This window comes from Zophobas morio, unplaced genomic scaffold (genome assembly GCF_036711695.1).
Source record: "Zophobas morio isolate AGI-343-1 ecotype UQ-CSIRO unplaced genomic scaffold, CSIRO_AGI_Zmor_V1 ptg000021l, whole genome shotgun sequence".
NCBI classification, from domain to species: domain Eukaryota; kingdom Metazoa; phylum Arthropoda; class Insecta; order Coleoptera; family Tenebrionidae; genus Zophobas; species Zophobas morio.
This window is the reverse complement of record NW_026972126.1, coordinates 26074822-26102146: the sequence shown is the minus strand read 5'-3', so window position 1 is coordinate 26102146 and position 27325 is coordinate 26074822. Positions and strand designations below refer to the sequence as shown.

Here is a 27325-nt window from a genome sequence, read left to right as displayed (position 1 = left end):
TCAACTAAATACATTTTCTTGCAGATTTCGAGCTCTAGAACTCAAATCCGGCCTCGGTTTTTTCATAACTGCAACCGTTTTTCCACAATCGACCGTTAAAATATCGAAATTTTTGAAATTTTCAAAAATTCGCATTTCGCAGCGATTTTTTCGAAAATGTTGCTTCCTGACCATCAACATGCTATATTTTTGGAATCAGCGTGTCGAGATCTACGTCCCTGAATTTTTTCATAATTTTTAGACAACTTTTTCAAAATTGAAATTTGTTAACGGTCCCCCCTTCTTCAAATTTCGCAAAAAGTTTGACATTTTCGAAACTCAACTAAATACATTTTCTTGCAGATTTCGAGCTCTAGAACTCAAATCCGGCGTCGGTTTTTTCATAACTGCAACCGTTTTTCCAGAATCGACCGTTAAAATATCGAAATTTTTGAAATTTTCAAAAATTCGCATTTCGCAGCGATTTTTTCGAAAATGTTGCTTTGTGACCATCAACATGCTATATTTTTGGAATCAGCGTGTCGAGATCTACGTCCCTGAATTTTTTCATAATTTTTGGACAACTTTTTCAAAATTGAAATTTTTTAACGGTCCCCCCTTCTTCAAATTTCGCAAAAATTTTGACATTTTCGAAACTCCACTAAATACATTTTCTTGCAGATTTCGAGCTCTAGAACACAAATCCGGCCTCGGTTTTTTCATAACTGCAACCGTTTTTCCAGAATCGACCGTTAAAATATCGAAATTTTCAAAAATTCGCATTTCGCAGCGATTTTTTCGAAAATGTTGCTTCGTGGCCATCAACATGCTATATTTTTGGAATCAGCGTGTCGAGATCTACGTCCCTGAATTTTTTCATAATTTTTAGACAACTTTTTCAAAATTGAAATTTGTTAACGGTCCCCCCTTCTTCAAATTTCGCAAAAATTTTGACATTTTCAAAACTCAACTAAATACATTTTCTTGCAGATTTCGAGCTCTAGAACTCAAATCCGGCCTCGGTTTTTTCATAACTGCAACCGTTTTTCCAGAATCGACCGTTAAAATATCAAAATTTTTGAAATTTTCAAAAATTCGCATTTCGCTGCGATTTTTTCGAAAATGTTGCTTCGTGACCATCAACATGCTATATTTTTGGAATCAGCGTGTCGAGATCTACGTCCCTGAATTTTTTCATAATTTTTAGACAACTTTTTTAAAAGTGAAATTTTTTAACGGTCCCCCCTTCTTCAAATTTCGCAAAAATTTTGACATTTTCGAAACTCAACTAAATACATTTTCTTGCAGATTTCGAGCTCTAGAACTCAAATCCGGCCTCGGTTTTTTCATAACTGCAACCGTTTTTCCAGAAGCGACCGTTAAAATATCGAAATTTTTGAAATTCCTAAAAATTCGCATTTCGCAGCGATTTTTTCGAAAATGTTGCTTCGTGACCATCAACATGCTATATTTTTGGAATCAGCGTGTCGAGATCTACGTCCCTGAATTTTTTCATAATTTTTAGACAACCTTTTCAAAATTGAAATTTTTTAACGGTCCCCCCTTCTTCAAATTTCGCAAAAATTTTGACACATTCGAAACTCAACTAAATACATTTTCTTGCAGATTTCGAGCTCTAGAACTCAAATCCGGCGTCGGTTTTTTCATAACTGCAACCGTTTTTCCAGAATCGACCGTTAAAATATCGAAATTTTTGAAATTTTTAAAAATTCGCATTACGCAGTGATTTGTTCGAAAATGTTTTTTCCTGACCATCAACATGCTATATTTTTGGAATCAGCATGTCGAGATCTACGTCCCTGAATTTTTTCATAATTTTTAGACAACTTTTTCAAAATTTTTAACGGTCCCCCCTTCTTCAAATTTCGCAAAAATTTTGACATTTTCGAAACTCAACTAAATACATTTTCTTGCAGATTTCGAGCTCTAGAACTCAAATCCGGCCTCGATTTTTTCATAACTGCAACCGTTTTTCCAGAATCGACCGTTAAAATATAGAAATTTTTGAAATTTTTAAAAATTCGCATTTCGCAGTGATTTGTTCGAAAATGTTGCTTCCTGACCATCAACATGCTATATTTTTGGAATCAGCGTGTCGAGATCTACGTCCCTGAATTTTTTCATAATTTTTAGACAATTTTTCCAAAATTGAAATTTTTTAACGGTCCCCCCTTCTTCAAATTTCGCAAAAATTTTGACATTTTCGAAACTCAACTAAATACATTTTCTTGCAGATTTCGAGCTCTAGAACTCAAATACGGCCTCGGTTTTCTCATAACTGCAACCGTTTTTCCAGAATCGACCGTTAAAATATCGAAATTTTTGAAAATTTCAAAAATTCGCATTTCGCAGCGATTTTTTCGAAAATGTTGCTTCGTGACCATCAACATGCTATATTTTTGGAATCAGCGTGTCGAGATCTACGTCCCTGAATTTTTTCATAATTTTTAGACAACTTTTTCAAAATTGAAATTTTTTTACGGTCCCCCCTTCTTCAAATTTCGCAAAAATTTTGACATTTTCGAAACTCAACTAAATACATTTTCTTGCAGATTTCGAGCTCTAGAACTCAAATCCGGCCTCGGTTTTTTCATAACTGCAACCGTTTTTCCACAATCGACCGTTAAAATATCGAAATTTTTGAAATTTTCAAAAATTCGCATTTCGCAGCGATTTTTTCGAAAATGTTGCTTCCTGACCATCAACATGCTATATTTTTGGAATCAGCGTGTCGAGATCTACGTCCCTGAATTTTTTCATAATTTTTAGACAACTTTTTCAAAATTGAAATTTGTTAACGGTCCCCCCTTCTTCAAATTTCGCAAAAAGTTTGACATTTTCGAAACTCAACTAAATACATTTTCTTGCAGATTTCGAGCTCTAGAACTCAAATCCGGCGTCGGTTTTTTCATAACTGCAACCGTTTTTCCAGAATCGACCGTTAAAATATCGAAATTTTTGAAATTTTCAAAAATTCGCATTTCGCAGCGATTTTTTCGAAAATGTTGCTTTGTGACCATCAACATGCTATATTTTTGGAATCAGCGTGTCGAGATCTACGTCCCTGAATTTTTTCATAATTTTTAGACAACTTTTTCAAAATTGAAATTTTTTAACGGTCCCCCCTTCTTCAAATTTCGCAAAAATTTTGACATTTTCGAAACTCCACTAAATACATTTTCTTGCAGATTTCGAGCTCTAGAACACAAATCCGGCCTCGGTTTTTTCATAACTGCAACCGTTTTTCCAGAATCGACCGTTAAAATATCGAAATTTTCAAAAATTCGCATTTCGCAGCGATTTTTTCGAAAATGTTGCTTCGTGGCCATCAACATGCTATATTTTTGGAATCAGCGTGTCGAGATCTACGTCCCTGAATTTTTTCATAATTTTTAGACAACTTTTTCAAAATTGAAATTTGTTAACGGTCCCCCCTTCTTCAAATTTCGCAAAAATTTTGACATTTTCGAAACTCAACTAAATACATTTTCTTGCAGATTTCGAGCTCTAGAACTCAAATCCGGCCTCGCTTTTTTCATAACTGCAACCGTTTTTCCAGAATCGACCGTTAAAATATCGAAATTTTTGAAATTTTCAAAAATTCGCATTTCGCAGCGATTTTTTCGAAAATGTTGCTTCGTGACCATCAACATGCTATATTTTTGGAATCAGCGTGTCGAGATCTACGTCCCTGAATTTTTTCATAATTTTTAGACAACTTTTTCAAAATTGAAATTTTTTAACGGTCCCCCCTTCTTCAAATTTCGCAAAAATTTTGACATTTTCGAAACTCAACTAAATACATTTTCTTGCAGATTTCGAGCTCGAGAACTCAAATCCGGCCTCGGTTTTATCATAACTGCAACCGTTTTCCAGAATCGACCGTTAAAATATCGAAATTTTTGAAATTTTCAAAAATTCGCATTTCGCAGCGATTTTTTCGAAAATGTTGCTTCGTGACCATCAACATGCTATATTTTTGGAATCAGCGTGTCGAGATCTACGTCCCTGAATTTTTTCATAATTTTTAGACAACTTTTTCAAAATTGAATTTTTTTAACGGTCCCCCCTTCTTCAAATTTCGCAAAAATTTTGACATTTTCGAAACTCAACTAAATACATTTTCCTGCAGATTTCGAGCTCTAGAACTCAAAACCGGCGTCGGTTTTTTCATAACTGCAACCGTTTTTCCAGAATCGACCGTTAAAATATCGAAATTTTTGAAATTTTCAAAAATTCGCATTTCGCAGCGATTTTTTCGAAAATGTTGCTTCGTGACCATCAACGTGCTATATTTTTGGAATGAGCGTGTCGAGATCCACGTCCCCGAATTTTTTCATAATTTTTAGACAACTTTTTTAGGATAATTGAAAATTCGAAAAATCGTCGAGAAACCGAAAAAGCAAAAAATCGATTAATCGAGAAATGGAAAAATTTAATATCAAAAAGTCTTAGAGAATATGTCAATTTGAAATTTTATCATTTTACACCCATTTTAACTCCAAACAAAATCAGAATTTCGTTCAGCAATTTTTTCTTAAAAAAAAAAATACATAACACAAAAATCACAAATCATTGCGACGTATCAGCTTTTCTTCAAACTCCCCGAGTCCAATCAAGATTTATCGCCGCCGAAATATTTATTGTCCCGGCGCATCCGCCGAAAGTCAATACCGGCAACCTTAAGAAAGGTCCTCTTCCGCCCCCATAACTTATTCACCACACTCGCCTCCAACTCGCAACAAAAATCCGACCCAACTTAGAAACATAATTACCAAACTCCTCGGAAATTTCTTCGACCAATTAATTACACGTTAATTTTATGGCCCGCCTATTTAAACCCACCCCGACCCCGAACTATTCATTCCCGCCATGACCGAACTGCGATACTTCAGCGGCGTCGTCTTCATGCTGAAACTGTCCTTCTTGTACCCCGTCGACACGAAATCGAAACTCGGCACGGGTTTATACTTTGTCTGGGGATTCTTTTACGCCGCCTCGTTCGTAACGACGTTCGTCCAATGCGCCGTTTATTTGTACAAAACCCCCTTCGACTTGATAGAGGAGTCCATGGTGATAATGAACACGGGTGAGTTGGTATAATTTCCGAAAAAACAACCCAGAAATTCCAGTTATATACTTTTCGTTGTTCGTCAACTTCACGTTTTTGTTCGTGAAACGACGAAAATTAGTCGAGCTGGTGGTTAACATTAATGCGAATTTCGTGAATGGGAGCGATAACAAAGTCGAGGAGATTACGATGGAGAGGGCGGCGAGGATCTCGGACAAGTTTGCGTATTTTTGGGCCTTGAATTGTGTCGTTAGTTGTTTAATGCCGACGATATCGTCACTACTGAGTGGTAACATGTATTAATATTTATTATTAAAATTGCTAAATTTATCGCACTATTAACAAAAATTGTAGACAGCTACCCATTCTTGAGTGGATTCCATACGACACCCAAAAATCGCCCCTTCGTTTCGCAATAACCTACATCTGGCAAGTTTTCTGTTTGACGAATCTAGGGGCGATTTACGCCGTCCTCGATTTAGTCTTTCCGTGTATTTCAGTCGTGATGGGTCAACAATTCAAGATTTTGTCCAGCAACTTCACGAACAACATAAACAAAACCCTTGTCGAATCGGGGGTGCCAATCACCCCCAATTTCACCCCTGAGACTCTCAACGAAATCAAGTCGGACGAATTTCAAAAACAAAATTTCCGCTACTTTAGAAAAAACATAAAACACCACCAGATTTTGCTGGAATATTGTGACGACCTCAACGACATTTTGAGCACTTTTCTCATGGGAAAAATTTCCGCTGCCATTTTCAACACGCTTTTCATGGCTTTTAGCTTGATCACGGTACCGAAAACCCACGCTTAAAATCCAACTAACTCGATTTTTCCAGACGGGAAACCACGCCATGATTTTCGGACTCGCGAGCTACGTTATGTCCGTGACCATCGAGCTTTTCATTTACACGTACAGCGGGCAGATTTTAACCCAGGTATCGACAACATTTTTTCTACGATTTGTTATCATTGTTTTTTTTTAGAGTGCGGACGTTCTGTGGCCGCTGTACGAAAGCCAGTGGTATTTATGCGACTTGAACTACCAGCGGACGTTCAACATTGTACAAATGCGAGCGTCGAAAATGGTGCACACCAAAGCCGGGAATTATTTCTCGATGTCCGCTTCGTCTTTTATAACTGTAATAAATTTGCTATGGATTTTATTGCTGTAGTAAGTTTGGGATTTTCAGTTTATGAAGGCCTTGTGTTCGTATGTTGCTCTGCTGAAGGAGCTTACGGAACGAGGGCGATAAATCTAATTACGATACTTACGAGATATTTAAATTTGAAATTGCCACTACACAGATGCACCAATTGTATGGAACTGTGTTGTATTTATCGTAGTCAAGGACGTGTAATTTAGATTACGCGATAATAATAGTTTTTACTGCAATAAACATGATATTGCAAAAAAAATAACACAAACAGGATATTTTTGTAAAAATTAGTGGAACATCTGTCATTAAGGTGCGACCATGTGGTAGGTAGCAATAAGGGAGAAAAGCAAATAAGGCCCTTTCAACAGCCCGCACGTAGCGGCAGAACGCCCTTAATTTCGTACACGTTTGTTAGCTCAAGCGCCTGCATATTAGCGAAGACTTAATTTTCAGCAAACATCGCACAATCGGAAATGCAGCCCCAATTACCCCCTGTTTATTTATTGTGTTTAAATTAGTTGTTATGTATGTGAAAAGTCCCCATATACGTGCACACGTGCAATGTTGGTTGCCTACACCACATTATAAACACACTACAAATATTAATTATTTTTGTATTTATTTAAACAATTTACGTCGTTTTCTGCTTAATTAAAGTACGCACAATCAATTTACAACAATTGCGTTCTTTTAATAATTGTTAAAAAAATTTCACAAAATGTTTCTGTAGAATCTACCACCAGAATTGGCAAAGTTATACACAGATTTACATTAAAACACGTAATGAAAGAACTTACCAGTGGCGTTTTTCTTGTCTTGCGGTTTTAAACAATTAACTCGGCAACAATACACCGTTTTTAAAAATTATTCTAGGTTATGTTCACCACCAACCCATCACCTGTCAACACCAAAATTCACTAAATCCGGGACAAGTTCTACGTTCAAAAACGTATTTGAATTGATTTAATTTGACAACAAAGTGTAGTCGATTTTCATAAAAATGGACAACGACACAACCTAGACATGATATAATTGAAAACAAATTAATTTGTTCATTTTTGTCGAAATCATGTCCTTATGTTGGCACTGCTCATAATAATTTTGACGTTTGTTTGTGTATTGCTGGTTGCATAGATACAAAAAGCATGTTTGAATTAATTAAAATTACATAAATCACGTTTATTTTCATTTCAGTTATAATTATAAATAAACAAATCGGTGCAAGGGTACTTACAGCCACCTCGTTCTCCAACTTATGACAACTGTGCTCTTCCGGAGGTCTCTCGAAGTAATTATGTTCCCTAGCAATTCTCTCAACATCCCCTTTTCGTCTGGGGACAGTCCCCATCACGAGCGACCTCCCGAGAAAATCCCCCTTGACGAAGTGCTGCTCGCACACATGATAACTATCACACTTGAGAAAACTGTCCGGAATTTCGCAAAATTGTTTCCACTGGCGTCGAACGTGGGGGTCACGGGGGAACTTAAAAAAGCGCATGTTGACTCTGTTTGAGTAGTAGGCGCTCCTGCAGTGGGGTACTTTGCACGATATTTTCAGGCGAGGGGGTGGTTCTAGGTTGTACTTGCGAAGAATTTCCGGGCTTGGCCCCCAATCCATTGAGCGTCTAAACAAAAATAAATACTGTACACGTACGGAGGAGTGGATTAGAAAGTTTTTAGAAACGAATTTGGTAAAAATCGTGCACCAGTTTTGAAATTATTGGAGGTTATGTCTACTACCAACGTATCAATTGTCAACATCAAAAAGTCACTAAAGGGGCAAAAATGTTGAAACTGGTACTCCAACAAAGGTCTTTAGCTGAATAACCAAGTTTAGTGCGAAATTGTATGATAAAATAATTTATTTTATACGTTACACTGTGTTCACAATTGTGCCATTTCAAAATTCTCTGGTGAGTTTTAGTTTATCGGTTTTGTACACCTGACAATCGTAGTTGACATCACATTATCGTGTGTATTTCTGGTTGCATACCAATTTATTTTTGTAAAACTTAAAAATACTAATTAATTTATTGTATCAATTTTATTTATTAAATATTAAAACAAAAGGTCGTTTCTGTCCACATAGACCCCACGTCACTTGACGGTTCTGAAAAAACCACTTTAATTTCAGCCAATTCACTCTTAAAAACTTACAATAGCGTAAGAGTGTTGGTGGAGCCCGCCCCTTGATGGAATCCCGTGACGATAACCACCAAATCCCCGTTCTTAACAAAACCCAACTTCTTCCCAAAATCCACTCCAGCTTGTATTCTTACTTCGACAAGTTTGCGCCACTCGGTTGGAGTCTCACCTAAAAATTTCAACAGTCACACAAGTCAAACAAAGTTATTGTTCCAACCCTCAAAGAATAGAGGCAAAATCCCCCTATGCAGATGCAACTGTCTTGCCACTTGCTCGTTCCTAGTCACCGCAATAATAGGACACTTGGGTCTATATTTGGACAACAACTGCGCCGACTTTCCCGTTTTCGTAATAACAATAATGGCAGAAGCTAAAGAATTCATTGATGCTTCAACCGTGGCTACTGCAGTCGTTTGAACTACATCCAGCGGCAGAGACACCTATAACCCTATGGTGGAAAAGTCAAACCTTAAACCCACGGACTTACTCACCCCTCGGGTTAAGTCACTGAAGAGCTGCTTCTGCCAAATCGCCGCCTCCGCCTCTTGACATATACTGGCCATGGTTTTGACGCACTCCACCGGATACAACCCTTTCGCCGTCTCCCCCGCTAGCATGACGCAGTCGGCCCCATCCAACACCGCGTTCGCCACGTCCGAGCTCTCGGCCCGGGTGGGTCGTGGTCGGTCCACCATGCTCTCCAGCAAATGGGTCGCTATAACAATAGGCTTCCCGACTTTGTTGCACCTAGCCACGATGGCTTTCTGCGCTAGGAACACCTTCTGGAAGGAAATTTCCATCCCCAGGTCACCCCTATCGATTAAAATACCGTCGGCGCAGTCGATGATCTCGTCCATGTTCTTCACCCCTTGAGTGTTTTCGATTTTGGCGATCACGCGAATGTTGCTGTCACCCAAGACGTTTCGAATCTGGCGCACTTCTTCAGCGTTTCGGGTGAACGAAGCGAAAATGCAGTCAACCCCTTGTTGGACCCCGAATTTCAAATCAGATTTGTCTTTTTCGGAAACCGTGGGGAGGTCTTTTTCGACCCCTGGAAGGTTCACGCCTTTGCTGCTCCCCAGCATGCCGCCGTTGCTCACAGTGCAGAGGATTTTGTCTTGGGTGACGGTCTCGCAAGTGAGGGTGATTAACCCGTCGTCGATGAAAATTTGGTTGCCGGGTTTGAGTACTTTGGTGATGTTTGTATAGTCGACGTAGATGGTGTCTTTGCTTCCTTTAGTTGAGAAGGTGGGGTCCGTCGTGACTGTTATTTTGTCGCCTTTTTCGAGTTTGACTTCTGCTGACATTCCCTGATAGGGGTTTGTAAAGTGGTACGACGGTGGTACTAATGCTTACCCCTTCGAGGAGTCCGGTGCGGATTTCGGAGCCTTTGGTGTCGATGGCGATGGCCAGGGGGTAAGTGCGGCCGATTTTTTTGCTGTAGTTGGCAACGGCTACTCTCAAGTTTTTGATTAAATCGGCGTGGTACTCATGCGTACCGTGCGAAAAATTCAACCGGGCGATGTTCATCCCGGCTTCCATCATTTTTTCTAGGATGGATGGGTCCCGGCAAGCCGGGCCTTCGCAAATTCGTTAGGTTTAATCAACGAGGTACGTAGCGTACCTACTCACCTATAGTGCAGACGATGCCGCTCAGTCGGATGTACTTCGGCTGCGCCTGAATTTCCAGATTACTGATGTAATCCAAGAAAGTTTTTTTCGCAATTTGGGAACTCATCGTCACTTCGAAACTGGGACAAGTTGTGTATTGAATCTATTTTTAACGAAGCGCTGCTGTAAACACTCCAATTAATACTCGATTTGTTTGCAATGGTTATTACTGGGTAGACGTAAATCACGAGTTTTGTCTTCGATGTCCAAGACTCGTTTGACAGAGGTTCGGTGATATTGAGCGATGACCCGTGATTAACACATGTAAGAAGTGCGTGTTATCGCTGATAGCGGGTCCATCGATCCAACTCAAGTGTTTACTTTCTTATCTAATGGAGATACGACAAATCGGTGAAAAGCTAATCGTGCTTCCTGAAATGTTTGTACTTGTTATGTAACAATAAAAACAACCTTTGTGATTATGTGCCTTTTTAATTAACGACTGTTTCATAGTTTCATGCTTGTTACATGTGCGTCTGCTTTCACTTTGAAGGAAGGTTATACCTCGGTCACAACCTTGGAAGGTCACGAGAAGCTACCATAGCGCCACCTTTCACTTAAAAGCGCCGACGGTCGATTGTGGCTCCACCTTGCGTCCAAGGCCAGCGGCGTTTTCGGGACTTCCAGGTGATTAATAAAAGTCGTAAAAATTCGTGAATGGTTTATTGAAATACGTAACAATAGAAATAATACCCTACAAGTAAACGAAAGACTCGTTCTAGTTAAATATATTGCATTTGACATTATCCGTGATTGTCGTATAACAATTTCACAAAAACCTTACGTCCATATTTGACGGAACCGAAGCGTTTGATTTGAATTTTTCTTCGTTTAAAGATTAAAGGCAATCTACAAAATAAAACGGTTTACAAAATTGACGGTCACTTTAGGACGGTAATGGATATGTTTCTGCCATAAGTATTGCCTCGACTAGTCCTAAGGGACGGCCATTTCCTATACAAAATCTAAAGTGGGATCTATAAACTTGCTGGTGAGGTTAAAGTTCCCGCTGACGTTGCTTTAAGGGTTGAAAATTGTCATTTATAAACTTTCGATATTGTTGTCGAAATAAGTCTACACATATTAAGAAAACAAGGCAAAATGAAGGCCCGCCCACCCACCCTATCTCAATTGTGATGAATTTTTTTATTCGTCGTGAGCCAAGAGGGCGGAGCTTAACTGCTAAAACCCTTATTTCTCTACGAGAAATTAAAAAATGTTTTTGAGTATCGTATGCTTCCAAAAAAATTATGTATATTAAGAAATAGTATTTTGCAGTTAAGCTCCGCCCCCTTGGTTCACGGTGAATAAAAAAAATAATCACAATTGAGATAGGGTGGGCGGGCTTACATTTTGACCTGGCTTTTGGAGCTGAAAGTTGTCAGTTATAAACTCTGTTGCCAAATTGCCGTTAATAGTAACTTTTGCCGTATTTAAAGGGGTTGTAGAAGAAAAGTGGAAAATTTAAGTTGATTACTACAAAAATTTAACATTTTAGACATGTTTTAAGTTTCTTGTTCGAAATAAGTCTACACATATTAAGAAACAAAGGCAAAATTTAGCCCCGCCCACCCACCCTGTCTCAATTGTGATGATTTTTTTTATTCGTTGTGAGCCAAGAGGGCGGAGCTTAACTGCAATGTATTTATTTCTCTACGAGAAATTAAAAACATGTTTTTGAGTATCGTGTTGTCCAAAAAAATTATGTTTATTATGAAATAGTATTTTTCAGTTAAATTCCGCTCTCTTGGTTCAGAGTGAATAAAAAAAATAACCACAATTGAGACAGGGCGGGTGGGTGGGGTATATATTTTGCCTTTTTTCTTTATATATATATTATTCTTTTAACAACACTATATCGAAAACATGCTTTTAATTTCTTGTGAAGAAATAAGTACTTTTCTAGTTAAGCTCCGCCTTAACGGTTAACAGCTAATAAAAAACAATCATCACAATTGAGACAGGGCGGGTGGGCGGGGCTAAATTTTGCCTTTTTGTTTGACGTTGCTTTTAGAACTGAAAATTGTCAGTTACAAACTCCGTTACCAAATTACCGTTGATAGTAACTTTGATGTTCAATTTTTGCCGCATTTAAAGGGGTTGTAGAAGAAAAGTGGAGGATAAGTTGATTATTACACAAATTTACTATTTTAGACATGTTTTAAGTTTCTTGTTCATAATAAGTCTACACATATTAAGAAAACAAGGCAAAATTTAGCCCCGCCCACCCACCCTGTCTCAATTCTGATGATTTTTTTTATTCGTCATGAGCCAAGAGGGTGGAGCTTAACTGCAAAATTCTTATTTCTCTACGAGAAATTAAAAACATGTTTTTTGAGTATCGTGTTGTTCCAAAGAAATTATGTTTATTAAGAAATAGTATTTTTCAGTTAAATTCCGCTCCCTTGGTTCACAGTGAATAAAAAAAATAATTACAATTGAGATAGGGCAGGTGGGCGGGTTATATATTATGCCTTTTTTCTTAATGTATATAGTATTATTTTAACAACATGATACTCGAAAACATGTTTTTTATTTCTTGTAAAGAAATAAGTATTTTTTCAGTTAAGCTCCGCCCCCTTGGTTAACGGTTAATACAAAAAAAATCATCACTATTGGGACAGGGCGGGTGGGCGGGCTTACAATTTGCCTTTTTATTTGACATTGCTTTTGAAGCTGATAACTGTCATTTATAAACTCCGTTGGTAATTAGCCATTGATAGTAAGTTTGATGTTCAACTTTTGACGTATTCAAAGGAGTTGTAGAGTTTCTTGTTGCCTAAATAAGTCTACACATATTAAGAAAACAAGGCAAAATGTAGCCCCGCCCACCCTCCCTATCTCAACTGTGATGATTTTTTTTATTCGTCGTGAGCCAAGAGGGCGGACCTTAACTGCAAAATCCTTATTTCTCTACGAGAAATTAAAAACATGTTTTTGTTCGAAATAAGTCTACACATATTAAGAAACAAAGGCAAAATTTAGCCCCGCCCACCCACCCTGTCTCACTTGTGATGATTTTTTTTATTCGTCATGAGCCAAGAGGGTGGAGCTTAACTGCAAAATCCTTATTTCTCTATAAGAAATTAAATACATGTTTTTGAGTAGTATCGTGTTGTTCCAAATAAATTATGTATATTAAGAAATAGTATTTTGCAGTTAAGCTCCGCCCCCTTGGTTCACGGTGAATAAAAAAAAAGTGTCTACCAGAACTTACCATTTTAAACATGTTTTAAGTTTTTTGTTCTGAAAAGACGACTACGTATATTTAGAAAAATGGGAAAATATAAGCCCCGCCCACCCGCCCCGTCTCAATTGTGATGATTTATTTTATTCGTCGTGAGCCAAAAGGGCGGAGCTTAACTGTAAAATCCATATTTCCTTACAAAAATTTACCACTTTAAATGTGTTTTAAGTTTCTAAGAATAAAAAAAAATCATTACAATGGAGATGGGGTGGGTGGGCGGGGTTAATATTTTGGCTTTTTTTTAATGTACATAGAATTCTTTGAAGAACACAATACTCATGTTTTTAATTTTTTGTAAAGAAATAAGTATTATGCGGTTAGGCTCCGCCCTCTTTGTTCACGGCGAATAAAAAAATCATCAGAATTGCGATAGGGTGGGTGGGCGGGCCTTCATTTTCCTTTTATTTTCTTAGTATGTGCAGATTTTTTTCACAACATGAAATTTAAAACATGTTTAAAATGGAAAATTTGTATAAGGAAACATCGATTTTGCAATTAGGCTCGGCCCCATGATTGTAAAATCCATATTTCCTTACAAACATGTACCATTTTAACCATGTTCTAAGTTTCTTGTTGTGAAAAGGCGGCTATGAATGGTAAAATATAAGGCCCGCCCACCCGCCCTATCTTAATTCTGATGATTTTTTTTTATTCGTCGTAAGCTGAGAGGCGGGGCTTAATTGCAAGATCCATATTTGTTTACAGGAATTTACCATTTTAAACATGTTTTAAGTTTTTTCTTCTGAAAAGACGACTACGTATATTGAGAAAAGAGGGAAAATATAAGCCCCACCCACCCGCCCTATCTCTATTGTGATGATTTTTCTTATTCGCCATGAATCCAGGGGGCAGAGCTTAACTGCAAAATCCATATTTCCTTACAAAAATTTACCATTTCAAATGTTTTTTAAGTTTCTTGTTCTGAAAACACAACTACGTATAGTTGCGGCCCCCAAAAGTGGACGATTTTTCGTTGTCATGGAATTTTTTGAATTTTTAAATTAATGTAAGTCTGGCTCTTACCAGTGGCGCAGTATTTTTGAATAAACAACATGTCAAATTTGACAAATTTTGTCATTCGAACGCCCACAATTTGAAGATACATTTACAATAGAGAAAATTGTGGAGCACTTTTGGGGGCCGCAACTGTACATTAAGAAAAAACGGAAACCATAAGCCCCGCCCACCCGCCCTGTCTCAATTGTGATGTTTTTTTTTTAATCGTCGAGAACCAAAGGAGCGGAATTTAATTGTAAAATCCGTATTCCCTTACAAAAAATTACCATTTTAAATGCGTTTTAAGTTTCTAAGAATAAAAAAATTATCACAATAGAGATGGGGTGGGTGGGCGAGGTAAATATTTTGCCCTTTTTCTTTTAATTTACATAGAATTTTTTTAACAACACGATACTCATGCTTTTAATTTCTTGTAAAGAAATAAGTATTGTGCAGTTAAGCTCCGCCCTCTTTGTTCACGGCGAATAAAAAAAATTATCAGCATTGAGATAGGGTGGGTGGGCGGGCCTTTATTTTGCCTCTTTGTTTTAATATGCGTAGACTTCTTTCCACAACATGAAATTTAAAACATGTTTAAAATTGGAAATAGCGATTTTGCAATTAGGCTCGGTTCCATGATTGCAAAATCCATATTTTCTAACAAAAATGTACCATTTTAACCATGTTTTAAGTTTCTTGTTGTGAAAAGACGACTTTGTATATTACGATTAAGACAAAAATAGAAAAATATAAGCCCCGCCCACCCACCCTATCTTACTTCTGGTGATTTTTTTATTCGTCGTAAACTGAGGGGCGGGGCTAAATTGCAAGATCCATATTTGTCTACAAGAATTTACCATTTTAAACATGTTTTAAGTTTTTTGTGCTGAAAAGACGACTACTTATGTTGGGAAAAAAGGCAAAATATAAGTCCCGCCCACCCGCCCCATCTCAATTGTGATGATTTTTTTTTAATCGTCGAGAGCCAGAGGAGCGGAATTTCAATGCAAAATCCACATTTCCATAGAAAAACTTGCCATTTTAAATGTGTTTTCAGTTTCTAAGAATAAACAAATCACCACAATTGAGATAGGGTGGGTGGGCGGGGTTAATATTTTGAATTTGTTTTCTTAATGTACATAGAATTCTTTGAACAACACGATACTCATGTTTTTAATTTCTTGTAAAGAAATAAGTATTGTGCAGTTAAGCTCCGCCCTCTTTGGTCATGGCGAATAAAAAAGTTCATCAGAATTGCGATAGGGTGGGTGGGCGGGGCTTCATTTTGCATTTTATCTTTTTAATATGTGCAGACTTCTTTCCACAACATGAAATTTAAAACATGTTTAAAATTGGAAATTTGTATAAGGAAATAGCGATTTTGCAATTAGGCTCGGTTCCATGATTGCAAAATCCATATGTCCTTACAAAAATGTACCATTTTAATAATGTTCTAAGTTTCTTGCGGTGAAAAGACGGCTATGTATATTAAGACAAAAATGGAAAAATATAAACCCCGCCCACCCGCCCTATCTTAATTCTGATGATTTTTTCATTCGTCGTAAGCTGAGGGGCGGGGCTTAATTGCAAGATCCATATTTGTATGCAAAAACTTACCACTTTAAACATGTTTTAAGTTTTTTGTTCTGAAAGGACGACTACGTATATTAAGAAAAAAGGGAAAATATAAGCCCCACCCACCCGCCCTACCTCAATTGTGATGATTTTTTTTTATTCATCGTAAGCCGAGGAGCAGAACTTAATTGTGAAATCCTTATTTTCTACGAGAAATTAAAAAAAAAATCCAAATGAGAAACCCCACCCGTCCGTGTCGATCTCAATCATGATCAATTTTTCGTTGTCTGACTGAGGGGCGGAGCGTAATAGCAAAATCGATATTTCCCTATATAAATTTACCATTGTTAACATGTAAGTTTCTTGTTGTGAAAAGATGACTGCACATATTAAAAAAACAAGGAAAAATGTAGCCCCGCCCACCCACCCTATCTCAATTGTGATAATTTTTTTTAATCGTCGAGAGCCAAAGGAGCGGAATTTAATTGCCAAATCCATATTTCCTTACAAAAATTTGCCATTTTAAATGTGTTGTCAGTTTCTAAGAATAAAAAAGATCATCACAATTGAGATAGGGTGGGTGGGCGGGGTTAATATTTTGGCTTTTTTTTTCTTAATGTACATAGAATTTTTTGAACAACACGATACTCATGTTTTTAATTTCTTGTAAAGAAATAAGTATTGTGCAGTTAAGTTCCGCCCTCTTTGTTCACGGCGAATAAAAAAGTTCATCAGAATTGCGATAGGGTGGGTGGGCGGGCCTTCATTTTGCCTTTTATTTTCTTAATATGTGCATACTTCTTTTCACAACATGAAATTTAAAACATGTTTAAAATGGAAAATTTGTATAAGGAAACGTCGATTTTGCAATTAGGCTGGTCGCCATGATTGTAAAATCCATATTTCCTTACAAATATGTACCCGCCCTATCTTAATTCCGATTTTTTTATTCGTCGTAAGCTGAGGGGCGGGGCTTAGTTGCAAGATCCATATTTGTTTACAAGAATTTACCATTTTAAGCATGTTTTAAGTTTTTTCTTCTGAAAAGATGACTGCACATATTAAAAAAAACAAGGAAAAATGTAGCCCCGCCCACCCACCCTATCTCAATTGTGATTATTTTTTTTAATCGTCGAGAGCCAAAGGAGCGGAATTTAATTGCCAAATCCATATTTCCTTACAAAAATTTGCCATTTCAAATGTGTTGTAAGTTTCTAAGAATAAAAAAGATCATCACAATTGAGATAGGGTGGGTGGGCGGGGTTAAAATTTTGCCTTTTTTTTTCTAAATGTACATAGAATTCTTTGAACAACACGATACCCATATTTTTAATTTCTTGTATAGAAATAAGTATTGTGCAGTTAAGCTCCGCCCTCTTTGTTCACGGCGAATAAAAAAGTTCATCAGAATTGCGATAGGGTTAGTGGGCGGGCCTTCATTTTGCCTTTTATTTTCTTAATATGTGCATACTTCTTTTCACAACATGAAATTTAAAACATGTTTAAAATGGAAAATTTGTATAAGGAAACGTCGATTTTGCAATTAGGCTGGTCGCCATGATTGTAAAATCCATATTTCCTTACAAATATGTACCCGCCCTATCTTAATTCCGATTTTTTTATTCGTCGTAAGCTGAGGGGCGGGGCTTAATTGCAAGATCCATATTTGTTTACAAGAATTTACCATTTTAAACATGTTTTAAGTTTTTTCTTCTGAAAAGATGACTGCACATATTAAAAAAACAAGGAAAAATGTAGCCCCGCCCACCCACCCTATCTCAATTGTGATTATTTTTTTTAATCGTCGAGAGCCAAAGGAGCGGAATTTAATTGCCAAATCCATATTTCCTTACAAAAATTTGCCATTTTAAATGTGTTGTAAGTTTCTAAGAATAAAAAATATCATCACAATTGAGATAGGGTGGGTGGGCGGGGTTAATATTTTGGCTTTTTTTTCTTAATGTACATAGAATTCTTTGAACAAGACGATACCCATATTTTTAATTTCTTATAAAGAAATAAGTATTGTGCAGTTAACCTCCGCCCTCTTTGTTCGCGGCGAATAAAAAAGTTCATCGGAATTGCGATAGGGTGGGTGGGCGGGCCTTCATTTTGCCTTTTATTTTCTTAATATGTGCAGACTTCTTTTCACAACATGAAATTTAAAACATGTTTAAAATGGAAAATTTGTATAAGGAAATATCGATTTTGCAATTAGGCTCGGCCCCATGATTGTAAAATCCATATTTCCTTACAAACATGTACCATTTTAACCATGTTCTAAGTTTCTTTTTTTATTCGTCATAAGCTGAGGGCGGAGCTTAATTACAAGATCCTTATTTCTCTGCAAGAATTAAAAAACAAGCCTAAAATTAAGCCCCACCCATATCCATCCCAAGCTCAATTGTGATTGTCGAATTAGTGTTAAGTGTCTCCCCGACTTTAGGCGATTTTCCTTCAAGTTGGCATCACTGCACACTATCGCAGTTTGATTGGTTGAAAACCCAACTTTCAACGGCAACGTCAACGGCGAACAGTAACGTCAGCGGCACGTTCATAAATCGCCCTTAAGTGGAGTGGGAGTTAAAGCTACCTTAGAAAGTACTAGCCATAGTAAGACAAGTAGTTGAATGGTGTTACGTCTCCAGTTTAGACAGTTTGAAGCAACTAATTCGGACACAGACTTAATTATTGCTAACCCTACTCAAGTTAATAAAATACGAAGTCGTGCTGTCACTTTGATTTGATTCGATCTGTACGAAAATACATGAATATTTTTAATAGTACGGAAAAGAAATGTTGGTCCAAAATTTGGCCACACATTAACATCCAATTAAAGCCTTAACACAGCACACATTTGCAAAATTGGGAGGCAGCCTTAGCCGCTCTAACTAAACTAAAATCTACAAAGACGATTCTACTACCGATTATCACTGGCGTTATTAGAATCACTATCTTCGTTGTCTTCTTCTATTATATCTTCTAATCGCCTGTCTTCTATTATCACGACTACATCTTTTCTAGAATAAAACTCAGTCTAAATGTCTATCAACGCCAACTACTCAACCCTACACACAGAAACCCTTACCAGACAAACCCTCATGCAAACCACGGATCGAGATCGCGCGAATAGTGCCTTCTGCATGCAAAACCGACAGACACAGTACATCACAATCCCCTTGGTGCGACTTACCGTCTCAAAGGCGACGGCGGCATCGGGTTGCGCACGATCTCCAGCAGCTCGATGACCTCGGGCGGAGTGACGGCCTGGACGATACTGGCACCCCGCAGCTCCCGCAGCTCCACCCCCCGGAACAAGTCGCAGCACACCAGCTCCTCCAGCGTGGGAGTGCGCGTGTTCTGGAAAATGAAGCCCAGCGCGTCGGCCACCTTGGGCGCGCGCTCCAGCTCCAGCTGCAAGTGCGCCGGGCTGGGCGGCTTGGGCAACTCGTACCCCGCGGCCATCTCGAAGAGGAGGTACCCGAAAGCGAGGGTTTCGGGCGCGCTGGGGGCCTTCGGGAGCAGCCCCAACAGCGCGTTCTCTAGGCCGGCGAGACGGGCCACTCCGTTCTGGATTACCACATTCCCGGAGTGCAGATGGTAGAACGGGGGAAAGTAGCGGTTGTGGAGGAAGAGGAGCCCTTCGAGGATCTGGCGACCCAAGCACTGGATCTAGAACGACTTAAGTAACAATAATGTGACGAAATTGAGTGGACGCACCGTCCTGAGAGGGAGTCCGTCTCCTCTGCAGCTGTACTTCTTGTCGTAGTCTTCGTGCCAGGGGCTGGCGTAGATTAGGTCCTTCAAGCTCCCGGACGGATTCAAAGGACTGATAAGAGCGGCGCCGGTGTCCCAGAAGTCCACGTCGAGGATCGGGTGGATGTAGGGGTGCTGCAGGCCCCGGAACAGGTCCAGGAGCGTATCCCTGGTGCTTGATGACGGGTTTAAAGGGCACATGGACGGGACGGGGACTAGAGTGAGGAGGCGTTCGGCTCCCAGCGTCGTATCCTGAACGGAAAACCTGCCAAAACTGTCATTATCGTGATTGGCAGCGGCGTCCCGATTTACCAGTGCTTGTCCGTTCGGGATCCGATCTCCCCCAGCTGCACCTTGAGCTCGTATCGATCATTATTGGACAGGTAGTGTTTGCAGGCCATGAAAACGCCATCCCGGATCTGCTGCTCGGCCCGGAACTTCTCGTTCCCGCCGTCGGTCTTCAGTGCGCTGTATTCGTGCTTGGAGCCCCCGGACGACCTGCAATTCAAACGCGACCTTAAAAACCACCCACTCAAAAACGGCGTTTATTATTTAAGCGACTAAGAAGCGGGGCATGTGTGGGCCGCCTGAATTTTTAATCAGTCGATAATCGATACCGTTTGGAGAACAGCCCCCTCGCGAAGCCTTCCCTCGAGTTCGACTTCCCTTCTTCGCTGCCGCGGTTCTCGGAGCTGTGGCTGCGCTTGCGGAACTCGGCCCTTTTGCTGGCGGCGCTGAGGGCGCACGTGGGGAACTCGGCGGCGCTGTGGGCCCTTCGAGGGGCTTTCTTTTTGCGTCTGGAGCTCGAGCGGGAGGTGCGTTCTTGGTAGAAGCGCTCGTGCCCGATCACCTGGGGCTCTTTTTCTTCTTCTTTCTTGTTGATGTTTTGGTAGAGGTTGAACATGGTGACGGGACGTCGGTGCCGAAGCGACTGAGCCGAAGGGATTTTGTAAGGCTTTAAGGGGATTAAAGCGTAATGAGACTGTGGGGATTCTGCTTTCGTGGTGGTTAATTTATTTAGCTGGACGTGACCTTTAGTGCTTCGGGCAGTGGCGTAAATAGCACCCCCGCAGACCCCGAAATGCAGGGGGGCGCAGCGTCAAAAGGGGCGCAGACCGTGACGTAACCGATATATTTTTTAAAATCTGAAATTTTTAAATTGGAATTGAAAATGAGATGCGGTAAATTAATAGCTATTTAACGAACAAGTTTGTTAATAAAGGCGATTAATAATCGAGATATTTTAAGGCGCGAGAAACGAGTTTTTATATTTTTTCTTTTTCTCAATTTGAAAATTTTCAGTTTTTGGATTTTTCAATTTTTTTGTTTTCAATTTTTCGTTTCTTCAATTTTTGATTTGCAGGTTTTCTAGTTTTTATTTTAGATATGTAATAATAATTATAATTTTTATTAGAGTTCACTTTTTCAATTTTTCGTTTTTGGAATTTTTTAATTTTTCGATCTTTGAATGTTAGTTTTTGGACTTTACATTTTTCGATTTAATTCGTTCTTTGATTCATTAATTTTTTCTCGATTTTTAGTTTTTCATTGTTTCAATTTTTCGTTTCTTCAGTTCTACAGTTTTGTCAAATAAATGTTATATAAATTTAAAAAAAGTAACAGTGAATCCTATGGTTTATGAATCCGTGTTGAATTTTATCCTCGACATCGAAATTTTTGTGGAAAAATAAAACAAAATTGAATTACAATTTTTCGATTTCTTGATTTCTCGATTTTTAGTTTACTTAATTTTTCGATATTTCAGTTTTACAATTTTTCAATTTTTGCCTTTTTTAAATTTTCATTTTTACATTTCTCAATTTCTCTATTAATCAATTCTTTGATTTTTTGATTTTTCCTCTTTCCAATTTATCGATTTTTGAAGTTTTCGTTGTTCCAATTTTGGGATTTTTTAATTAAAAATATTTCACTTTTGTTGATATTTCGATTTCTCGATGTTTCGATTTTTAAAATTTCTGATTTTTCGAATTTTGAATATTTTGATTTATCGTTTTTTTTTAAGTTTAAATATGTATTTCAGTTTTAAATTTTCCGGTTTTTCGATTTCGGGCTATTTCGATTTCTCCATTTCTCGGATCTTTTGATGTCTCAATTTTTTAATTTCGATTTCTCGGCTTTTCCATTTTTCAATTTTTTATTTCTTCAAGTTTTTAGATTTTTAAAATTCTCCATTTTTCGATTTTATGTTTTGTTATGCTTCGATCTCCCGATTTTAACCTTTTTAACGTGTATTCCAATTTTTCGATTTTGGAATTTTCGATTTCTTACATCTCGATTTTTCGTTTTTTCGATTTTAAAATATTTTTACTTTTCGTTCTTTTTTTCGATTTTGAAAATTTTCGATTTCTCGATTTTTCAGTTTTTGATTTTCCAACTTTTGGATGTTTCAAATTTTAGAGTCTGCAAATTTCACGAGTGTTTAGTTTTTAATTTCGTCAATTTTTCGATTTGCAATTTTTCGTGTGGGTTTTTAATTTTCTTTATTTTTTCAATTTTCGGCTTCCAATTTTCCGTTTCTTTAATTTTTCATTTGCAGTTTTTCTAGTTTTCATTTTAATTATGTAACACTCCTAATAATTATAATTTTTAAAGTTGTTCACTTTTTCAGTTTTTCGTTTTTGGAGTTTTTCAATTTTTCGGTGTTTGAATGTCACAGTTTTTGGACTTTACGGTTTTCAAGATTCTATAATTTTTCGATTTTACAATTTTTGGATTTTCCAATTTTTCAATTCGAATGGTTTTTCTTCTTTCCCGTTCTTCGATTCATTATTTTTTTTTAGATTTTTAAGTTTCTCGGTTTTTAGTTTTTCATTGTTTCAATTTTTCATTTTTTCGAGTTTTTAACTTTTCGAATAAACAAAATCGAAAAATTATAAAATAGAAAAATTGTAAAACTGAAAAAGTATAAAATGAAAGCTTCGAAAAATAAAAAAAATGGAAATCAAGAACTTAAAAAATCAAAGATTGAAAATGTAAAAAATTGAATAAACAAAAAATTATAAAATCCAAAGAAACATTGAAAAAATAAAGGTAATGGAAAAATGAAAAATTGAGACAGCCAAAAATATAAAAATCGAGAAATCGAAAAATTTTTTAAATTGGAAAATTGAGATGTGAGAAATCGAAAATTCCAAAAATGGAAAAATTGAAACACATTAAAAAATAAAAATCGGGAAATCGAACCATAAAGATTATAAAAGCGAAAAATGGAAAATTTAAAAAATCGAAAATTTAAAATCTATACTAGAAAAATCGAAAATTTTGAAAATCGAAAAACCAAGAAATTGAAATCGAAAACTTGAGACTTCAAAAGATCGAGAAATTGAAATAGGTCCAAATCGCAAAATTCAAAATTGAAATATTTACTTAAAAATAAGATAAACGGAAAAATCGAAAAACTAAAAAAATCGATAAACAGAAAATTCCAAAAATCGATAAATTGAATACAGATAAAAAAATTTAAAAAATCGAAGTTAAAAAATCGTAAAAACAAATTCCATTCGATTTTCCGTTTTATCGATTTTGCAATTTTTTGTTTTTTCAATTTTTACCAATTTTTTTATTTTCCGATTTTTCAATTAAAAAAAAAAAACACAAAATTAAAAAGTCGAAAAATCGAGAAATGGAAAAATGAAAATTTAGAAAAATCAAAGATTGAAAATCATAAAAAAAATTCAAATCGGGAAATCGGAACGTTAAAAAAAATAAAATCGAAAAATTGACAAATTCTAAATTTAAAAATTCGAAAACTTGAAAAACCGAAAAACTGAAGAAATGAAAAACTAAAAAATCGACAAATTGAAAAACCTCAAAACTGAAAAGTCGAAAAATTGAAAAACCCAAAAATCGATTTCCGGTAAGTCGAAAAATCAAAATTTAAAAAGTTGAAAAATGAAAATATCAAAAAACTAATAAATATAGACATTCTCAAAATTGAAATGTTGAAAAATTGAGAAATCGAAAACTTGAAAAATCCAGAAATCGAAAAAAAGAACGAAAAGTAAAAACATTTTAAAATCGAAAAAACGAAAAATCGAGATGTAAGAAATCGAAAATTCCAAAAATGGAAAAATTGAAACACATTAAAAATAAAAATCGGGAAATCGAACCATAAAGATTATAAAAGCGAAAAATGGAAAATTTAAAAAATCGAAAATTTAAAATATATACTAGAAAAATCGAAAATTTTGAAAATCGAAAAACCAAGAAATTGAAATCGAAAACTTGAGACTTCAAAAGATCGAGAAATGGAAATAGGTCGAAATCGGAAAATTCAAAATTGAAATATTTACTTAAAAATAAGATAAACCGAAAAATCGAAAAACTAAAAAAATCGATAAACAGAAAATTCCAAAAATCGATAAATTGAATACAGATTAAAAAATTTAAAAAATCGAAGTTAAAAAATCGTAAAAACAAATTCCATTCGATTTTCCGTTTTATCGATTTTGCAATTTTTTGTTTTTTCAATTTTTTCCAATTTTTTTATTTTCCGATTTTTCAATTAAAAAAAAAAACACAAAATTAAAAGTCGAAAAATCGAGAAATGGAAAAATGAAAATTTAGAAAAATCAAAAATTGAAAATCATAAAAAAAATTCAAATCGGGAAATCGGAACGTTAAAAAAAATAAAATCGAAAAATTGAAAAATTTTAAATTTAAAAATTCGAAAACTTGAAAAACCGAAAAACTGAAGAAATGAAAAACTAAAAAATCGACAAATTGAAAAATCTCAAAACTGAAAAGTCGAAAAATTGAAAAACCCAAAAATCGATTTCCGGTAAGTCGAAAAATCAAAATTTAAAAAGTTGAAAAATGAAAATATCAAAAAACTAATAAATATAGACATTCTCAAAATTGAAATGTTGAAAAATTGAGAAATCGAAAACTTGAAAAATCCAGAAATCGAAAAAAAGAACGAAAAGTAAAAACATTTTAAAATCGAAAAAACGAAAAATCGAGATGTAAGAAATCGAAAATTCCAAAAATGGAAAAATTGAAACACATTAAAAATAAAAATCGGGAAATCGAACCATAAAGATTATAAAAGCGAAAAATGGAAATTTTAAAAAATCGAAAATTTAAAATATATACTAGAAAAATCGAAAATTTTGAAAATCGAAAAACCAAGAAATTGAAATCGAAAACTTGAGACTTCAAAAGATCGAGAAATCGAAATAGGTCGAAATCGGAAAATTGAAATATTTACTTAAAAAAAAGATAAACGGAAAAATCGAAAAACTAAAAAAATCGATAAACAGAAAATTCCAAAAATCGATAAATTGAATCCAGATTAAAAATTTTAAAAAATCGAAGTTAAAAAATCGTAAAAACAAATTCCATTCGATTTTCCGTTTTATCGATTTTGCAATTTTTTCCAATTTTTTTATTTTCCGATTTTTCAATTTCTCTAAGTTTCTACTGTCAGAATAAACAAACTGGAAAAGTTATAAAATAGAAAAATTGTAAAATTGAAAACTCAAAATGAAAAAACGCAAAAGTATAAAAGCAAAGCTTCGAGAAATCTAAAAACTTGAGAAATTGAAAAAATCGAGGAATTGAAAATGTGAAAAATTGAATAAACGAAAAATTGTGATATAAAATCCAGAAAATGAAAATTAAAAAATCGGGAAAATGATATAAAAAAAAATGAAGAACTTGAAACAACATCATTACGCCCAATATGTTCATTGCGCTACACATAACCTCAATTCCGTCCTTAATGATTCTGTTAAGAATGGATGGCAACAACTTAACAGTGAGATGAAAGAAAATGATAAGTGTGTAATAAAAAAAAACTTTAAAAAAGTTATGCCCCACCAGATGGTCATCGAGATTTGATTCTCTAATTGCCACTAGATATAATCTCTCAACAAGAAAACTGAAATAGATGAAGTAGATCTTCGTAAAAAAATTGATTCATTTGAATTTGTTGCTCTATTAGTATTTCAATGCAAAATTTTAGAAAATGTCAATTTGGTCTCAAAAACTTTACAGAGTTCAAATATTACTTTAGATGAGGCTTGTAAATGGATGGAACATCTAAAAGACAAATTTCAAAGTGTACATGACAATTTTGAACAAATTATTATTATTTGTAAATCTGTGTTATTCGGCGCCACTACTGGTAAACCAGTAATTTCATATTAATTTTATATTACTACGCCACTGGCTTCGGGTGATGGACGGGAGGGAGAGATGGTGAATGAGGGGTTGCTTATTATTGATTCAGGGGGCGACATGTGTGCACATTCTCAGAATTGACAATTTAAATTGATTTATGTATTAAAAATTTAGCGTCTTGCGGTTACTTTAATGGAAACGCAAGCCAGAATATCTTGTTTTATCTAAATCACGAAATTTGACATTACGATGTATTTTGGGTTGCATACTCGACTTTGACGAAAATTATATTTTAAAATAAGTACTATATTCTAAGAAAGATTGTGTTATCGATTCTACTTCGACGGCGTGCGTTCAACGATCTGATACGTTTTATTATTCTGCCTGGGTTCATTTCTTGTGTTTATCGAAGTTTAAATCAAAATAAAAACTCAAGTCGATAATTTCGCCGCATTTATTTTACTTCGAAACTTTTAAAACTGCGCGTCACAAAAGAGTTATTTCCATCAACTTTGAAACCCTCATTTGAACCGTATTCACCCAATTGTCAAAAAGAGCAAACGCCAAAATAAACAGCCCTCAACCTCTCAATCATTCCTCTCGTCTCTGACGTCACTTGTATAACAACCCTTGAAATTTTCATCGCCGGAAATAAAATCGCGCTCCAATAAACCCCCATTCAAGTAATTGAAAGGTGAGAGCTTAACAGCGCCATAAATCCTCCTCTGGAGTCACAACTTCATAAACCTCGTTACGATAACTGTCTTTACGACCCGCTCAAATGGAAAATCAATCGAACAAATAACGATACTGAATCGACAAAAAAATAATCACCTGCATTTTCGTATCCAGAAGACGGCCAGCGCCAAGGCGCCGAGCCCCAGGACCACCAGCGACGCAGACACCTGTGTACCAACAAAGCAACCATTTAAGAAAAACAGCACGAGCTTTGCTCACCCATGGATGGTTTCCGGCCGCCTGCGGCACCTTTTTCGTACCATCAACTTTCATTTTTCATGTTTTCGCTGGACGGTTTTTCGATTGGGTCGAACGTTACATGCCGCGAGCAACAGGACAGAGATAAAGCGATTCATAAAACGAATTACAGGAAAGCTCACTTGGAAGGCTAACACCGGAACTGAAATAAACGCCTGAAAACACGCAAATTGCAAGCACGCATGGTATGAGAGTTGTCGTGGACGACGACCAGTCAATACGAGGGGAGGACGCTTGCGTAGAGGCGAGGGACAAGGGCGCGAATTTGGGACAGGGAAATTACAGGATGTGGGTCAGAGTCGGGTGACGTCACGGGATGGAAAGTGGGTTTAAAGGGGAGGGCTCGAGGAAGTGCAGCGTTCACTGCAGTGGTGCTGTTTGCATTCTTAAGGAACGGGCGAGTTTGAATTAGGCGCCCTTTGGTGTCCTACAAAGCTGTGGTATTATATTCCGAAAATTTTCTGGGAAAATGGAGTTCGTGATTTAATCAATAAAATAAATTTTGAGCCACCTATTTAAACAAATGTAAAAAAATATGAATGCAAAGATAAATCACAAGTA

At 36.4% G+C, this 27325-nt stretch overlaps 3 protein-coding genes across 9 annotated transcripts in view; all 3 read right to left on the bottom strand.

The window, feature by feature from the left end:
• Positions 1-7882, bottom strand: part of LOC135133015 (glyoxylate reductase/hydroxypyruvate reductase-like) — a 69415-nt gene extending 61533 nt beyond the window's left edge. Inside the window, exon 1 of one of the 3 annotated variants that reach the window (XM_064061244.1) lies at positions 7469-7882. In XM_064061244.1, coding sequence (XP_063917314.1) covers positions 7469-7852 — 384 coding nt within the window. In that variant the 5' untranslated portion in view covers positions 7853-7882. Of the gene's footprint in view, positions 1-6349; positions 6398-7031; positions 7127-7468 lie in introns of those variants that run through there. The other 2 variants (XM_064061242.1, XM_064061243.1) reach the window with 2 other exon arrangements.
• Positions 7883-8263: 381 nt separating this feature from the next.
• On the bottom strand, positions 8264-10387 carry LOC135133014 (pyruvate kinase-like). 2 transcript variants are annotated; one of them, XM_064061239.1, is made up of 6 exons: positions 10012-10385; positions 9736-9959; positions 8871-9689; positions 8597-8819; positions 8392-8548; positions 8264-8344 (listed from the first exon to the last, which is right to left on the bottom strand). In XM_064061239.1, exons 1-6 carry the CDS (start codon positions 10115-10117, stop codon positions 8332-8334), a joined length of 1542 nt encoding a protein of 513 aa, XP_063917309.1. In that variant the 5' UTR covers positions 10118-10385; the 3' UTR covers positions 8264-8331. The 2 variants fall into 2 exon arrangements, with proteins under 2 accessions (XP_063917309.1, XP_063917310.1); XM_064061240.1 differs by lacking the exon at positions 8264-8344 and having other exon boundaries at positions 8388-8548; positions 10012-10387.
• A 319-nt stretch (positions 10388-10706) lies between these two features.
• Slob (Slowpoke binding protein) lies at positions 10707-26970 on the bottom strand. Of its 4 annotated transcripts, XM_064060596.1 has the most exons (7): positions 26887-26927; positions 26726-26793; positions 26603-26673; positions 19937-20122; positions 19589-19889; positions 19062-19540; positions 10707-10899 (listed from the first exon to the last, which is right to left on the bottom strand). In XM_064060596.1, exons 2-7 carry the CDS (start codon positions 26777-26779, stop codon positions 10794-10796), a joined length of 1197 nt encoding a protein of 398 aa, XP_063916666.1. In that variant the 5' UTR covers positions 26780-26793; positions 26887-26927; the 3' UTR covers positions 10707-10793. The 4 variants fall into 4 exon arrangements, with proteins under 4 accessions (XP_063916666.1, XP_063916665.1, XP_063916667.1 ...); XM_064060595.1 differs by having other exon boundaries at positions 26726-26970; XM_064060597.1 differs by lacking the exon at positions 10707-10899 and adding an exon at positions 17965-18888 and having other exon boundaries at positions 26726-26970.
• Positions 26971-27325: the final 355 nt, after the last annotated feature.

Bases quoted from the DNA above. Each gene is read 5' to 3' on its own strand.
- Slob (XM_064060595.1), bottom strand. From the start codon at position 26,779: ATGAAAGTTGATGGTACGAAAAAGGTGCCGCAGGCGGCCGGAAACCAT. The intron at 19,890-19,936 runs GTAAATCGGGAC...CAGTTTTGGCAG, and splicing joins TCCCGAACGGACAAGCACTG to GTTTTCCGTTCAGGATACGA. The intron at 10,900-19,061 runs GTAAGTCGCACC...TTTATTTTGTAG, and splicing joins CCGCCGTCGCCTTTGAGACG to ATTGCCTTTAATCTTTAAAC.
- LOC135133014 (XM_064061239.1), bottom strand. From the start codon at position 10,117: ATGAGTTCCCAAATTGCGAAAAAAACTTTCTTGGATTACATCAGTAAT. The intron at 8,820-8,870 runs GTGAGTAAGTCC...ATAGGGTTATAG, and splicing joins TCAGTGACTTAACCCGAGGG to GTGTCTCTGCCGCTGGATGT. The intron at 8,549-8,596 runs GTTGGAACAATA...TGAAATTTTTAG, and splicing joins TTTGCCTCTATTCTTTGAGG to GTGAGACTCCAACCGAGTGG.